Source organism: Leucoraja erinacea, chromosome 1 (assembly GCF_028641065.1).
Source record: "Leucoraja erinacea ecotype New England chromosome 1, Leri_hhj_1, whole genome shotgun sequence".
NCBI classification, from domain to species: domain Eukaryota; kingdom Metazoa; phylum Chordata; class Chondrichthyes; order Rajiformes; family Rajidae; genus Leucoraja; species Leucoraja erinaceus.
Window position 1 is genome coordinate 124,057,712 of NC_073377.1, and position 17,395 is coordinate 124,075,106.

The 17,395-nt window shown below is 41.7% G+C and overlaps 1 protein-coding gene across 1 annotated transcript in view; it reads right to left on the reverse strand.

The window, feature by feature from the left end:
- LOC129695846 (limbin-like) overlaps positions 1–17,395 on the reverse strand; it is a 146,925-nt gene that overhangs the window by 36,937 nt on the left and 92,593 nt on the right. The window contains exons 13-16 of the mRNA XM_055633261.1: positions 14,562–14,721; positions 9,709–10,178; positions 5,313–5,508; positions 90–458 (exon numbers count right to left, since the gene is read on the reverse strand). Of these exons, the coding sequence (XP_055489236.1) occupies positions 90–458; positions 5,313–5,508; positions 9,709–10,178; positions 14,562–14,721 (1,195 nt within the window). The remainder of the gene's footprint in view (positions 1–89; positions 459–5,312; positions 5,509–9,708; positions 10,179–14,561; positions 14,722–17,395) is intronic.

The window sequence follows — 17,395 nt, forward strand, 5'->3', positions numbered from 1 at the left end:
CTGTTAAATAGGAGATCATTTGTAATGCAGATGATCTTTGCCTTTGTCAAATCAAGTTAAATTATGGGTTCATCTAGTTGGCGCATCTATTTTATTCTTCTTATATTTTGTAATTGGATTTGACAGAAAGATAAACTACAATTGGCAACATCCGAATGGCTGGAATCAGGACATCTGTGTTTCATAGCCTGCAGGTTTAACATTGAATTATGTCCCAGCAAGGCCGTGTGTGACGCAATTGAACAGAGATTGCCAGCGATAGCATGTGTCCAGCAGATTGCTTCCACATTGTCATTACATTGATGGAATCTATCTTTCTGAAGCCTTACCTTACTCATTTCTTCATCAGCTCTCTCGGTTTCTCCAGTGTACAATTTAATTTTCTGTCTTGTATGCTCTTGTAACGTCACCAGTGTGTTCTGGTCACTATGTCCACGTTCTTTGCCGTTTACTTTATCCTGTGATATAGACACACACAGGTAAGCTTTCAATAATCTATCAAACAGCCCAGATGCCCCACCGTTGACTCCATCTACACTTCACCCTGCCTTGGGAAACCAGGCCACATAATTAAGAACCTTTTTCACAACAGTCATTCCCTCTTTGCCCTGCTATGTTTGGGCAGAAGATACAAACGCTTGAAAGCACGTACCACCAGACTCTGGAACAGCTTCTTCCCCTTTGCTGGCAGACTACTGAATAGTCCTCCCACAAGCGAGGGTATAGTTTCAATCTTCCAACCAACCACTGTGGGCATTGGACTTTTTCCTCTGGAACTGTAATGCTTCAAAGCTGTAAACTATATTCTGCACTCTGATATTTTCTCTTTTCACTACATGCTGTTCTTGTGTATGGGTTGATTGCACTCATAGTTTAAAACACGTTCGGACAGGTACATGGGTAGGATACGCTTAGAAGGCTGTGGGCCAAATGCAGGCAGGTGGGACTAGTGCAGATGGAACATGTTGGTCAATGTGGGCAGGTTGGTTGAAGGACCCATTTGCACACTGTATCTGCTACTGACCTTGAATACTTCCCTAGGTTAAAAGAAGTCTCTTAATTTTAACCAGATGATGGGTGTCTGTGCCATTCAGAATGATCTCACCATTGACAAGTTCAGTTTAGGAGTAATACATGCAGAAAAGTAAAATAGGTGTGATCTTCCTTGCAGGGAAAACCTCAGAATGGTCATGGAAGGAGGCCATTTGAGTTGTCAAATATGTACCAGGTCCATATAAGAACAATTCACCCTGTGCCACTTCCATCCTTCTCCTCATCCTTCTCCTCATAGCGTCCAAAATTCTTGTATTTCACGTTCGAAAAACAATACTATCCAGGGTTTTTAGTGATGCAGGCCCCAAGTGACCTTTCAACGTCACTTAGATGAGTGGTGCTGATCTGATCAACACAGATGAAAGCAATCTGCAAAGGCGATCAGTGGCGGAGAGCAGCACAGTGATGCAGCAGTAGAGTTGCTGCCTTACAGAGCCAGAGAGCCGGGTTCGATCCTGACTACGGGTGCTGTCTGTACCGAGTTTGTATGGTCTCACTGTGACTGCACAGGTTTTCTACGGGTGCTCCGGTTTCCTCCCACACTCTAAAGACGTACAAGTTTTGTAGATTAATTAACGTCCCCAAAATGTAAATTGTCCCTAGATGGGGGTGTATGCAGTGATCGCTGGTTTGTACGGACTCGATGGGCTGAGGAGCCTGCTTCTGTGCTGTATCTCAAAAGTAAATAAAGGATCTACGTTTACTCAATTATAGATGTTTTAAAAGGGAAATGATTAGAATATTTTGTCAAATCAACAAGTAAAGATGGGGTCCCATTCAGGAAGCTTCAACGTTACAGTGTTATATTGGGTTTGCATGTTACTATAGGAGTCTCTTTCCTCAGTTAAGTTACATTTCTGCAGAACTGAAATACAGAGTGTATCTGAATATGGATTTTTCCACTAATAAGAACGGTATTGATTTTTTCCAAATATAGAGAACATTTTGTCCATGACATCCATGGAATAGGTGTTACAGTAATGTTATGTTGCCGTGTACTGTACATGAGTGCTATTATCTTAAATGGGAATTGTAAAATAAAAACATGTAGCATTGCACAAAGAAGTTTATTTTTGGTCTGTCTATTTTGGCAAATAGGATTAAAAACATATTTACTGAATGAGTAATAGATATATAATTCATTCGGTGCTTGGTTATAATAAGATGACATTTTGTACGACTGCTGGACTAATTTCTATGGAAAACGGCAATTTTGTCTTTCGTGACAAGTAAAATGAATCCATAATTTGCTTGGGAAGAGCACACAAAACTGATTTAACACCCTTTGTATGCTAGAATGCACCAGATGGGTGATGGTGCTGGGGTTGGTGTTGGACTAAGGGAGTATGGTAGTGGGAGGTAGGTGCGATGCAACTTCGTTGCTCAGTTTCTGAATGTGCTGCTTGTAAAGGAAATAAGTAGATCAGACCATTGAGATCTGAGCGAGCTTGGAGCAATGTTCGTTCCTCCATCAAGCTAAATATTGCAGATTCCAGAACCAGAAAAGTGCACGAAATATGATTTTTAAATCTGAAGTATTTTTGGTGACACTCCACATTGCCCCATAATGAAACCATGGGTCTCCTTGCTCTGCATCCTTGACTTCCCACCAATTAATGCATGTAACATGCTGCAGACAGTTCACTCGCTTTCTTGATAGCAGCCGTTGCCTCGCCTTCATGTCGGTCAAGTCAAACATAACAATGTGCAAATTAGATTTAGGTTTATTATTGTCGCGTCTACGGAGGTACAGTGAAAAGATTTATCCTGCATGCTATCCGAACAAATCAGATAATACCACACATAAATATAATCAAACCAAAGTACAATATGCAGAGCAAAAGGGGAAGATACAGAATGCAGAACATAGTTCTCAGCATTATAGCACATCAGTAACAGCGACAAAGTCCAATGTTAGCTATGGGGAAAGAGGCAAATTGGACTGTACCCTAGCTTATGGAAGAACCATTCAGAGGCTTGATAACAGAGGGGAAGAAGCTGCTCCTGAGTTTGGTGGTGCACACTTTCAAGCTTTTGTATCCTTCACCAAAAAGAGTGGGGAGAAGAAGAAATGAGTGGGATGGGATAAATCTTTGATTAAATGTGCAAATGTGCCAAAATTGAAGAAAAGCTTGCAATTTAAGGTCTGAAGTTGAAGTGTAAGATGTTTCATTCTACACAGATGAACAAACTGGGAATTCCAACAGTCACACATGCACAGCTCCCAACTCAAAACCTCAGCAGAATTGAAGCACAATGTTTCTACGATATTCCATGTTATTGCTTGCCATTGTAATACAAACTTTAGCCTATTGAATGTATTTAGCCAAAGAGGGAGCAGGTATTTAGCCAAACGCAGAGGTCCATTAGAGATGCTGAGATTGAAATTCCAATGGTTCATACATGTCATTGAAATGTTGGAATCAATCTGTTTATTTTCAGCCCCTGCAGCATCGCTGCAGTTTTTTCTACCATTAGTTCACAAGCTGCAGTGGCTTTTGCTAATTTATTCATTTTTCAGGCATTGCTGGCAAGTCCAAAATTTACTGCCTATTCCAGAGAGCAGCTGAATTAGAATGGTTTTCCATGTCATTGCAAGAGTTAACCTCATTGCCTTTGGCTTGAAGTCGTATATAAGCCTGACTGGGTAAGTGCAGCTGATATCTTCCTCACATGATATTAGTGGAGCAGCTGAACCCTTATGACAATCCATTGCTTTTATGGTCATCATTGCTAAGATCATTTTTTTTTTAATTCAAAACTATCTGCTGAAATTAACTGCCATGTGGGATTTGATTCCGTTCATTGTATTTTTGTCCAGACCTATGGGCTATTGGTCTGGCAACTCAAACATTATGTCACCATGTACACCAAGGTTACTACTTTGTACCTGCAATCCTGCAACTTATTTTCTCTCACTTGCCCATCAACTCCCCTTTGATTCCTTTTCCCTTCCTACATTGAGGAGTAATCTACACGAGCCAATGAATTTAGCAGCATGTATTTGGGATATGGGAAAAAGCCTACATACACAGCACTGTGGCCCAGCGGTAGAGTTGCTGCCTTACAGCACCAGACCCAGGTTTGATCCTGACGACGGGTGCTTGTTTGTACGGAGTTTGTACGTTCTCCCCGTGACCTGCGTGGGGTTTCTCCAGGGATCTCTGGTTTCCTCCCATACTCCCAAGGACATACAGGTTTTTAAGAAGGAACTGCAGATGCTGGAAAATCGAAGGTACACAAAAATGCTGGAGAAACTCAGCGGGTGCAGCAGCATCATATATGGAGCGAAGGAAATAGGCAACGTTTCGGGTCGAAACCCTTCTTCAGACATACAGGTTTATAAGCTAATTGGTTTGGTACATTTGCAAATTGTCTCTAGTGTGTGCGAGATAGTGTCAATGTGTGGGGATCGCTGGTCGGCACAGACTCAATTGGCCGAAGGGTCTGTTTCCGCGCTGTATCTCTATACTAAACTAAACTAAAAACTAGTCGCATCGGGAAGGCACAGACTCCACACAGATAGCGCCCAAGGTCATGATCAAACTCGGGTCCCTGGAGCTTTGAGGCAACAGCACCATGTGCCAATCACAATCTACAAATAATTCCATCCCAGAAAGCTAAAAGTGGAATACCTAGCCTGGTTCATCTCACAAACTGGCCTCCATCCTCATCTACTCCATTTACAATTCAGGCTATCATACGAAAGCATTCAACAAAATTAAGGACCACACACACACCCACTCATTCCTCTTCTCCCCTCTCCCATTGGGCAGAAGTTACATATGCTTGAAAGAATATACCACCTGATTCAAGAACAGTGTAATCCCTGCTGTTATCAGAATCTTGAACATACCTCTCATAAGCAAAGGATGAGTCCCGATCTCCCAATCTACCTTGATTTAGCTCCTGCACTTTTTTATCTGCACTTTCTCTGCAACTGTAACACTATACTCTCCACTCCAATTTCTTTCTCATTTTTACTCTACCTGCTGTACTCGTGTATTGTTTGATTGTACTTATGCAGGGTATGAGTTTCCTAGATAGCACACAAAATGAAAATTTGTCACTTTATCTCTGTACATGTAAGGGAGTCATGGGTTGTGGGGAGAAGGGAGGAGAATGGGGTTGAGAGGGAAAGATAGATCAGCCGTGACTGAATGGCAGAATAGACATGATGGGCCAAAAGGGCTAATTCTGCTCCTATAACTTATGACCTAATGTGGTAACAACAAAAAAGTATCATTACATCCCCTTACTTGTTTTCTCCACCGTAGCTCAAGCTTTTCCATCTTTGCTTTCCTCCAGTCTGTCATGTTGGCTTGTAGAATGGACCTCTCCCGCAGTTTAGGTAGAGCCAGGCTTTTATCCATTTGACAGAAAACGTCAAGAAAGCTCTGCATCACTTGTTGCACTTCCTCCTCTGATAGCACTAGCACGCTCTTCATCATGTTTCTTTGAAATGTAAAAAGTAGTTATCGGATAAGGCTGAAGGGTAAACAGTCTAAAGGCAATGCACTTAATGGGGTCCTGATGTCACCATGATCCATTGACTGCTTGACTTGTGCTATAAGATTATTTTTTGATGATTTATATTCTCCTATATTGTAACTAATCTACAGCAGTTTCATGTGGACGCAAGGAATTGCAGGTGCTGGTTTACAATATTAGATACAAAATGCTGGAGTAACTCAGCGGGTTAGGCAGCATCCCTGGAGAACATGGATAGGTGGCATTTCGGGTCAGGACCTTTCTTCAGACTGAAGGGAAATAGTTTATGATTTCTTGTTCTTGAAACTGCCACAGACTCAGATGAATACATATCCCTTAGTGTCAATGTCCTTGCAAAATCATTGAAGATGAAAAGATCTAGGAGATGAAACAATTCATACATCACACTCGTATCAATATTTAATTGATTTCCAAATCTCATCACTGCATCTCAGGCCAAGGTGGTAAGAAGTGTGTTAGGAATCGATACAGTATAAAAGGTGTGCTTATTGCAGGATTATCGTATGATGCTCTCCAGGGTATTTAAAAGCATTTCGAAGCCCTGTGAGTAAAGGATGCTGAAAGACTTTACAAGGTTCAGTGCACTGGCACTCAAAGGTGCCTAGTCCCGCTAAATGTACCTTCAATTATTTATCCTGCTGATGCAGCAGACGGAGGTACAGCTGTCAGCCATCATCATAACTTACACAATTACTACTCCTGTACACTGGGATTTGCAAGCTGCGCTAAAAGAAGATTGAATACCTTAGTCAAACAGTGACGCAGATTTAAGGCCAAATATTGATCTCAAGCACTTTTTAAATCTTTAAATATCATTGCAATATAACTTATTATTATCACAGTAAGGCAGATGATTAAATCAGTTATGGCAACTGTACAAGTGCTCACTGTAGATTAGCTCAAGATTTGCTGGGCTTTGACAGCATATCTGCAGCTAACACTGCATTAATCTATCTATTTGCCAAAAGCAGACGGCCTGAACTTGCTGACAGATTCCAGTTGGTAAATCTGTCACTACGCTTTGCTGCTGGACTTCATGTATCTTCTACTAGAAAGTGGGGAACCTGCCCTATATTCTGCAACTGGATGAAGCTGCTACAGGATCCATCACGCCATTCAACGGAATGGAGGTTTTTTAGCAAAGAGGAAGGTAGGTAAGAATATAAAGGATATTTTATAATGATTTGTGTTTACAGTATTATTCTTAATTAGAACATTTAAGTGTTTTGGGCTGATTAAAAAAACACTTTAAAGTTTTACACAATAGACAATAGGTGCAGGAGTAGGCCATTCGGCCATTCGAGCCAGTACCGCCATTCAATGTGATCATGGCTGATCATCCCCAATCAATACCCCGTTCCTGCCTTCTCCCCATATCACCTGACTCCGCTATTTTTAAAGAGCCGTATCTAGCTAGCTCTCTCTTGAAAGCATCCAGAGAACCTGCCTCAACCGCCCTCTGAGGCAGAGAATTCCACAGACTCACCACTCTCTGTGAGAGAAAGTATTTCCTCGTCTCCATTCTAAATGGCTTACTCCTTATTCTTAAACTGTGGCCCCTGGTTCTGGTCTCCCCCAACATCGGGAACATGTTTCCTGCCTCTAGCGTGTCCAAGCCTTTAACAATCTTATATGTTTCAATGAGATCCCCTCTCATCCTTCTAAACTCCAGAGTGTACAAGCCCAGCTGCTCCATTCTCTCAGCATATGACAGTCCCACCATCCCAGGAATTAACCTTGTAAACCTACGCTGCACACCCTCAGTAGCAAGAATGTCCTTCCTCAAATTAGGGGACCAAAACTGCACACAATACTCCAGGTGTGGTCTCACTAAGGCTCTGTACAACTGCAGAAGGATCTCTTTGCTCCTATATTCGATTCCTCTTGTAATAAAGGCCAACATGCCATTCGCTTTCTTCACTGCCTGCTGTACCTGCTTGCTTACTTTTAAAATGTTTTAGATTTTTATTTCATTACTAACAGTCAGAGATATCCAGAATCGTTGGAAAAACTTGACAAAGCTGGAGATGTGGTTTTGTTGTTTGCCAAAGGTTATCACAGCATTTTTATGAGAGGGGCTTATTCTATCTCAAGCAAGCAACCCAATTACATTGTCTGATGGATTAAGCATGTTTTGGTCCAGCAAGTTCTTCTTAATTGGGAGTTAAATATTGGAGAGGGTGGATGGATTTGCAAAGGACCGGCAGTTCAGATCCTCTTGGCATTTAGAGTCATAGAGACATTCAGCACAGAAACAGGTTCTTCATCCCAACTTGCCCAAGCCAACCAAGAAGCCCATCTACACTAGTCACACCAGCCTACATTTGGCACATATCCTTCTAAACCTTCCCCATCCATGTACCTGTCCAAATGTATTTTAAATGCTGTTATAGCACATGCCTCAACTAGCTGCTCTGACAGCTCGCTCCATATATCCACCACCCTCTGGTTGAAAACTTTGGCCTCACATTCCTATAGTTTTTTCCCGTCTCAGCTTAAACGTATGTCCTCCGAGTCTTGATTTCTCTACTTTGGCAAAAAGAATGTGCATTTGCAGATAGTACACTGGGAAAGGGTAGCCAATGGTGATATGGATAGAATAGGGCAGTGAGATAACAAAACGCCGCCTAACCTGATATAGTTCATTCTTTCTACCACCATTTTGCGTGGGTTGGGCAGGATATCAGAAGAAAACCTAAGACAAAATCTCTTATCTGGAATTATGCTAATATAAAGGTTAGCAGGAACAATATGGAAATTTTCACATTGATTTCCAATGTATTTTCTTGCATTCAGTCTGAAGGAGAGTCGTGAACTGAAACGTCACCTATCCATTTTCTCCAGAGATGCTGCTTGACCCACTGACTTAATCGAACTTTTTTGTGTCTATTTAAAATTTATAGAATTGTTATCAGTATCTCGAAAATGCTCTTCCACTGAAATACCAGTTACCTGGTCAGGCTCATATCCCAACAAGATATAATGTGTTCCCTCCACTGGTTGGACTATCCACATATTGTTTCAAGAACTCTCTTAAATTTATCTCACAAATTCTGCCCTGTCCAAGCCTTTGACACTGAGAAAGTCCCGGTCAATATTGGGGATGTTAAAGTTACCCATAAAGAAAACCTTGTTGCTTTGGCATCTTCAGTTGATCTGTCTACATATCGGTTCCTCTATCTCCTGCTTGCTATTGGGGATGTCTACAGTACAATCCCATTAGAGTGCTTGTACCTTTCTTTTTTTGAAGATTTAACCATATAGCCTCAGTGGACGATCCCTCCAGTATTTCCTTTCTGAGTGCCACCATGACAGTCTCCTTGATTATTAGTGCAACTCCTCCACCTCTTTTGCCTCCCTATCACGTCAGAAACATCAAAACCCCGCAACATTGAGCTGCCAGTCGTGTCCCTCTCGCAACTACATTTCAACACTGGCCATAACATCATAGTCCCAAGCACAGATCCAGGCTCTAAATTCATCTACTTTCTCCACAATACTCCTTGCACTGAAATAAACCAACTTCAGCCCTTCGGTTTCACCATATTCTTTCATCTTTCCCGACCTGTCCTTCATTTGAGACTTATTGGTCCGAACCTCTAACTCCCCCATCACTCCTTCCAATTTCGGAACTATTATTCTGGTCCTCACCCCCATGCCTGTCTAGTTTAATGCACCCTGAGTATCACTTGTGAACCTTCCTGCAAGGATATTGGTCCCCTTACACTTCAGATGCAACCTCTTCATCTTGTACTAGTCACCACTGCTGCAGAAAAGATCCCAATGGTCTAAACATCTGTAACCTTTGACCCTGCACCAACTCCTGAACCATATATTCATCTGTTCTATCTTCCTTTTCATACCCTCATTTACAAATAACACCAGGAGTAATCTAGAGATTACTATCCTCTCTATTCTGTTTCTTTTTTTCATTCCGAACCCGAATCTATGGAATTATTTTTTTCATGTAACAAATTTAAGCCAATGCGTAAAATGTTGGACCATGGAATTTCCAGAATGAAATGGCACTGTGTGGTTTAAGGCATCAACTTGCCAAAACCTCTCAAAAGCAACCACAGTTATAAATGCTGATCTTGTTAACAACATTCCAAGAATTAATTCATAAAATCTTAATGCACTTACTGCAAGAGCAAATATGTCTGATGCCGTAAGAATTTCTGTTCTTCTATCTCTGACTGAAGCTGATTGGACAATTCCTGCCGAAATTGTTCCAGTAATTCATTAGCTTTATGATTTTCATTTTCATCTTGTCTCATTTTCTTTTTGTGCAGAAGATTTGCTTCCTTCTCCTGGCTCTCTGCCACTTGTTTTAAATAATCCTTCGGGACCCCAAGGTTGAGCAACTCCTGGCCAAGCTTAGTGTCAATCTTTTTAATTTTCAGTGAGGCGTCTTTGGCAAGTTGCTCTCCGAGCAGTTCCAGTCGGTCTAATGCATCCTTATCCAATTGCTCCACCAGTTCTTTGAGTTCTGCAGCTTGATTCTTTAATAGGTCATGCCAATCCAGGAGGTATTTGTTATGGCAGGATCGTCTTTCTCCAGAGGTATTGAGAAGAGATGACAGTTCATTTTCTTGACATTCATGCTCACCAACCTAACAATACAAAGAATTACACCAAAATCGCCTCTCTTGAAGAAAAACCATGCCAATTATCCAGGGCACAGAATAACATAACACAAAAATGCCAAAAAAAATCTCTTGCATTAAATATGCAATACAGTAGTGGAAGTGCGTTGAATACCTTACTTCCAAAGTTTAGATCAAAGGAACGGATTTTGGAAGCAGATTGCAAAGATAAATTGCTCTTCAATTGTACATTTAGCACAAGCAAAAACTTTCTGCATGGAATTCCATAAACATTACTTTTGTGTTACTGTTTATTGTGGAAATAGCTGTACGGGATTCACACAGTTCTGTCTTTTAGGCATGTTATCATATTTAAGAAATTCATGACAGGTTGAAGAAACAGGCGAGAGAAAGTTACAATAATAATGACAGAATACATCCATAAATTTTGTATTATTAGTCATGGTCCTGCTTTCAATAGACATAGACGATAGGTGCAGGAGTAGGCCATTCGGCCCTTCAAGCCAGCACCGCCATTCAATGTGATCATGGCTGATCATCCACAATCAGTACCCCGTTCCTGCCTTCTCCTCGTATCCCCTGACTCCGCTATCATTAAGAACCCTATCAAGCTCTCTCTCTCTCTATCAGAACCAGCCTCCACCGCCCTCTGAGGCAGAGAATTCCACAGACTCACAACTCTCTGTGTGAAAAAGTGTTTCCTCATCTCCGCTCTAAATGCCTTACCTCTTATTCTTAAACTGTGGCCCCTGGTTCTGGACTCCCCCAACATCGGGAACATGTTTCCTGCCTCTAGCGTGTCCAAATCCTTAATAATCTCATATGTTTCAATAAGATCCCGTCTCATCCCTTTAAATTCCAGAGTATACAAGCCCAGCTACACCATTCTCTCAGCATATGACAGTCCCGCCATCCCAGAATAAACCTTGTGAACCTACGCTGCACTACCTCAATAGCAAGAATGTCCTTCCTCAAATAAGGGGACCAAAACTGCAAACAATACTCCAGGTGTGGTCTCACTAGGGCCCTGTACAACTGCAGAAGGACCTCTTTGCTCCTATACTCCTCCTCTTGTTATAAAGGCCTACATGCCATTCGCTTTCTTCACTGCCTGCTGTACTTGCATGCTTACTTTAATTGACTGATGAACAAGGACCCCCAGATCCCATTGTACTTCCCCTTTTTCCCCAATTTGACACCATTTAGATAATAATCTGCTTTCCTGTTTTTGCTACCAAAGTGGATAACCTCACATTTATCCACATTCAGCTACATCTGCATGCATCTGCCCACTCTCCCAACCTGTTCAAGTCACCCTGCATTCTCATAGCATCCTCCTCACAGTTCTCACTGCCACCCAGCTTTGTGTCATCTGCAAATTTGCCTTCAATGAATTTAAGAAACAACTACTGGATAAAGAAGTTACAATACTGCCACCAACTGGTTCTGCTTGCAGAACTAATTTGCACCATACCATGTTTCAACTACACTATTTTTTCTCTCATCAGTTTCATCCATATGTTGATTCTTTACCAGACCATGGTTCCAATGGTAAAAAATGCCTCAAATTGGGGCTGTCATACAGATAGTATTGGAATAGAATCAATAATCTTTAGTCTCAAGCCATTTGTTGCCCCAACTGTTTGTTAATTGCAAAAGTCACAAACTGTTGTGGAACAGAACATAGTATATAGACTTCCTTCCTCCATCTTGATCCATTTGAGAACAAGCCAAGGAATATCCAACCACTTGTTAAACAATAACAAATAAACACAAGAATTGGAAGCAGAGTAGGTTGTTTGGCCTTTCGTGCCTGCTTCAACATTCAGTAACTGATCTTTTACCTCAGCACCACTCAGGCACGTGCCGTGAGTGATTACTCGGGATAGGCAGTTAGTCGGCTTTAAAACAAATCTTAAACCGCGCATGCGCAGATTGTTCTCCTCTCCGTAACAATAAAGACAGTAACAATTCAATTTGCCCAGGGCTTCCATGTCTCCTTCATTCTGAATTACTGAATGGGTGGGGGGTGAAGGGTGACAGCAGGTTGAGAGATGGTGGGAAAAACAGGAGCACACGGGGACAAGTTGAATCAGTTGTCATCTTATTGAATGCCAATACTTATTCAAGGGCCCAATTGGGGGGAGAGTTCCTTTCACAGCGTGTGGAGAGTCTGACCAGGGGTAAAGTTGCGGGGAGGGCAGGAGTGTTAAGAAGGAGGGGGTCGGGGATCATACCAGTAACTCACTCACCACTGCCACAGCGCTCCGGGCGCGGAACCACTGCATTGTGGCCGGGGAGGGAAGCAGCTCGGGTGGCTGCGAGTGGCCGCCGGGACCCAATAGCAGAACTGGCCACCACTTCAGTGCCTTCTGCTGGTCTAATCACTTCTGGCAGTGTTCTCCGTCTGAACACCTCTCACCTGCCGCTCACCGATTTCGCTCATGTCAGCCGCTTCCCGCAAATCCTCATATTCCGACAGCCAAGTAAACTCAATTGGTCCCTTGATCGCGCTGTTGGAATTTAAGGATTTGCGTGAAGCAGCTGACATGTGTGAGGCCGGTTGTGGCAGGAGAGAGATTTTCAGACGGAGAGCACTGCCAGAGGTGAGGGGGCCGGCAGAAGGGGCTGAGGTGGTGGCCGGTTCCGCTGTCCGCTCCCGGCAGCCACTCGCAGCCACCCGAGCTACTTCTTCCCCCGACCACAATGCAGTGGCTCCGTGCCCGGAGCATCGCAAGTGGGTTACTGGCATGATCCCCAACCCCCTCTTTCTCAACACTCCTGCCCTCCCCACAACTTTACCACTGGCCAGACTCCCCATACGCTGTAAAAGTAACTCTTCCATAATTCTCCCATGCCTTTAAAAGAAAAAGAAGAACTTTTTTCACACAGAGAGTGGTGAATCTCTGGAACTCTCTGCCACAGAGGGTAGTTGAGGCCAGTTCATTGGCTATATTTAAGAGGGAGCTAGATGTGGCCCTTGTGGCTAAGGGGATCAGGGGGTATGGAGAGAAGGCAGGTACGGGATACTGAGTTGGATGATCAGCCATGATCATATTGAATGGCGGTGCAGGCTCGAAGGGCCGAATGGCCTACTCCTGCACGTAATTTCTATGTTTCTATGTTTACTGTTTATATTTAATAATTACCATTTTATAATTTTAGTCAGGGTAGGCAGTGCCTACCTTGCCTACACTGACGGCACGTGCCTGGCACCACTTTACTATACTAACACCATATTCCTTGATTCACTTAATATCCAAACATCTATGGATTGTGCCACTGGTGTCACTGTTTAAGTATAAGGGTGGCAGCCATGAGAGAGACAAAATGTTTTATTTATCTATCAGAGGGTCCCGAGTCAATGGATCTTTCCTCCTCAAAGGGCAATGGAAGCAGAGTCCTTGCATTTTTAGGGTAGTGGTAAGTAGGTACATATATACAAGGGGATGGATTGTTGATCCATCTTCAATATTCTTACAATAATCAGAAGTGGCAGATCTGTTGAATCTTTTCCCCACCATAACAACTTAACATTGATTAATTAACTCTACAGAAGACATGGATATTAGCCAACATTGATAACAGTGGAGCATATTGTAAGACACTTACCACTGTTCATCAAGTGATTTGTCTGTGACCATTTAATACATCTAAATGCTCAATCCTAGTAACTAATAAATCAGAACACTGGTAGAGATCTAAAGTACAATCAATGAAAAAAAAAAGAAACTGCAAAGACACAATTCAGCATTTAATATTCTATTATGGTTTCCTGCCTGCATCAATCCACAGAAACTAGCAAAAATATATTTACTTCAGCATAAAATATTGCAGCAGTGCTTTACATTCCTCCTCATCTGATGAGCTCCTGAATCCCAGAGCAGATGCTTGGCAATGAGAGTTTCATTTCAGTCTGAGGCAGCATTTATCATCTGCCACAACCTCTTTTATGACGCTCTACTCTAGGTTAGTAGCCCTATTCTATGCCCTCGTACCTCCCACATGATGGCTAGCTTTTCTCTGCTCAGGATTGTGTATTTTAATTGTTTTTTTAAAAGGAAACTCAGATTTTTTGCAGTCTTAATCTGCTTTTATTACTAATTACTACAACCTAAAAGTTGCTTTAACTGATTTTTCATATTATAGAACAGAAGCAGAGGCCAAGAACAACAATGAAAGAGATTAGATGTGGGTGTCTGATCTCGTGCTGTTATTTTGCCGGAAACAACAGAAGAATGGCAGCTTACCTAACTTATTTACACCAGGAAATAAGAGATGTGAAAGTTAATTAAATAAAGTAATGTGCTCAAGGACTGATATATTGACAGTCCATGACATCTTCAGCACCATAGTCAAGAGGCTGAATAATTCTCATCGTCCACTTACTGTCTTGATAATATGCTTCCTTCTCTCACTGATGAGCTTGCAGTGAATGAGTATCTTTTCTTGATCCATGACATCATCTAATCCGAGCTTCACACGCAGAATTTCCTGGTGCACCATCTCCAACAGTGACTCCACTTGATCTTCTGTCAAATAACCAGCACTAAAAAGTGAAAATAAAAAGAAACTAACGTTGGTTGAAATATTTTGAAATTATTTAAAGTACAATAAGGCACAAATTTACCACAAATCGAAATATTTATACTTACAATAACATTTGTAAGAGACCATATCTGTCAGATTTGAAATATACCTCTTTTCTCACATTCTTGCCTTTAACTCTGTGGGCTTCTGTGCTAATTTATTTTGATTTACAGCTTTAAGGATAAGCTTCAGAAAGAGTAATTTCCAATAATTCTACTTTGTGCACTTGTACTAAAATTTAGCACGGAATTCAACATCACATTCAAACCATCATTATGGTCCTTGGATGAGTGAGGGTAAGAATTTTTGAAGATCAGGACTCTTCAGACCTGGCAGATAGCAATGGTCTTTCAGATAGTGATCCGTAATCTCCTTTGTGTTTCTGTGGCCTGGGCTGTGTACATCAAGTCATTGGAAAAACACTTCAAATACACTGAAAGGTGAAACAAACCAATGTCAGTTCCCTCTCCCGGGTCAATATCCCTCATTAGACTATATCAATGACGCTGAGCTGGCGATGTCCACCACCCAATTCCCAAAATAGACATTCTGTTCCAAGCTCTATTGTGAGAAATTACCAGGCAGACAGAGAAAAAAGGTTCAGCAATGTGCTCCCTGTTTCTTTGTAGAGGCACAGCAAGTCTACTGTTCCTAAGAAGCTCTGGCCCATAACAGGAACATTGTGGATGGTGTTGGGACATTGAGGCAAAGCGCTGCATAAATGGATGAAGGAGAGCATCACCTCACAAACCACCCACCCATCAATCACCTCCGGTCCCACCCACAGAAGAGTCTGCGGTTCCCACAATTGCCTTGGTGACTACCTCAGAAACCACATAACCCACAACTAGTCCCCCTCAATCCTGAGGGACTGCACAGAAGGAGGATGTGGAGATGATGCTTCCACTAGTGGGAGAGTCTAGGATCAGAGGGCAGAGTCTCAGAATAAAAGGATGTACATTTAGAAATGAGATGAGGAGGAATTTTGTTAGCCAGAGGGTGGTGAATCTGTGAAATTCATTGCCACAGACGGCTGTGGAGACCAAGACATTGGGTATTTTTAAAGCGGAGATTAATGTGTAATTAATTAATGAGGAAGTCAAAGGTTACAGGGAGAAGACAAGAGAATGGGGTTGAGAGGGAAAGATAAAATCAGCCACGATTGAATGGCAGAGTAGACTTGATGGGCCGAATGACCTAATTCTGCTCCGATGACTTATGAAGAAGATTACATTTTATTGCAGAGCTGATATTCAGAAAATTATAAATTGTCATGTCCTGTTGAAGGCAGGTCAGTCTTTTCTTCTCAAAGATTCGAAGTCAAAGCAGAGCAGAATGAAATTAAAATAATTTGTAAGAGCTTCAAATTAAATGAGTCTGATTTGTTTCAAAGCAATTTCTCATATCCATGTGCGCACACTAATTAAGAACTAATTACAATTATGTGCCAGCCACACCATACACTTCACTGGCTAGGGAAAAGGAACGTCTCCAAAGTCTGAAACAGTGCATTTAGGTTTTAATGAAGTTCACTGTTAGACCAAAGTCATAATGCAGACGATGTGTCTGAAATGCAGGCGTTTGCTGCTAGATCTAAATACAAAAATTATAAGAAAATAGTATTAGAGTCTGAAGGCAAATATCCTCATCTTAACGAGCTGTTACACCCCATTAAAATAAATAGAACTTGGCAACTTGTATGGCCTGTCGATTAGCTATCCAAAGCATATGACTTGCCCTTCTCTACCTTTGAAATGCCCTCCCCCCCCATTAATTAACAACCAACTTCCACCTTGTCCATCCATAATTTCCTTCTCATCTATAGGTGCCCGTGCCCTCAGTTGCCTTGGTTCTGAGAACAACAATCTTCTGCTAAATCGGTCTTTTTCTACTATGAAACTTTGGTAAATCCATCCTTTTTGACCAAACCTGTAGACAGTAGCCCTTATATCTTCCAATGGGGTCTTGTAAGTTAGTGTCCAATTGTATCTGGAATGCCCTGAAACTTTATCTTCTGCCTCAATGATGCAGACACATTTGTGTTTTAAGCTCATATAGTCCACATCTTCCACTGAGCAGTGAGTAATCTAAGCTTATCCTCTAAAACACCGTCATACCTTCGGTGAGACCAGCTGAACAAACCTCCTTCAAGGAGCCAGCATTATCTGAGTGATGATCAGGCCCTCTTAATCATAAATCCCCACCATAATGGTTTGAAAGACAACTAATCCGGGCTGAGTAAGATATCAAGGCTATCAAGTAGCTTGAACCCCAAAATCTCTCCAACTTCCAAAACCATTCAAAGAAATTCAAGACCCAATGAAGTTTAAACACATTAGTCAAAAGTCCGAGACACAAAGTGCTGGAGTAACTCAGTGGGTCAGGTAGCATCTCTGGAGAAGATGTATACAGTGCCCTCCATAATGTTTTGGACAAAGACCAATCATTTATTTATTTGCCTCTGTACTCCACAATTTGAGATATGTAATAGAAAAAAAAATCACATGTTGTTAAAGTACACATTGTCAGATTTTAATAAAGGATATTTTTATACATTTTGGTTTCACTATGTAGAAATTACAGCAGTTTCAGGGCACCGTAATGTTTGGGACATAGCAATGTCATGTAAATGA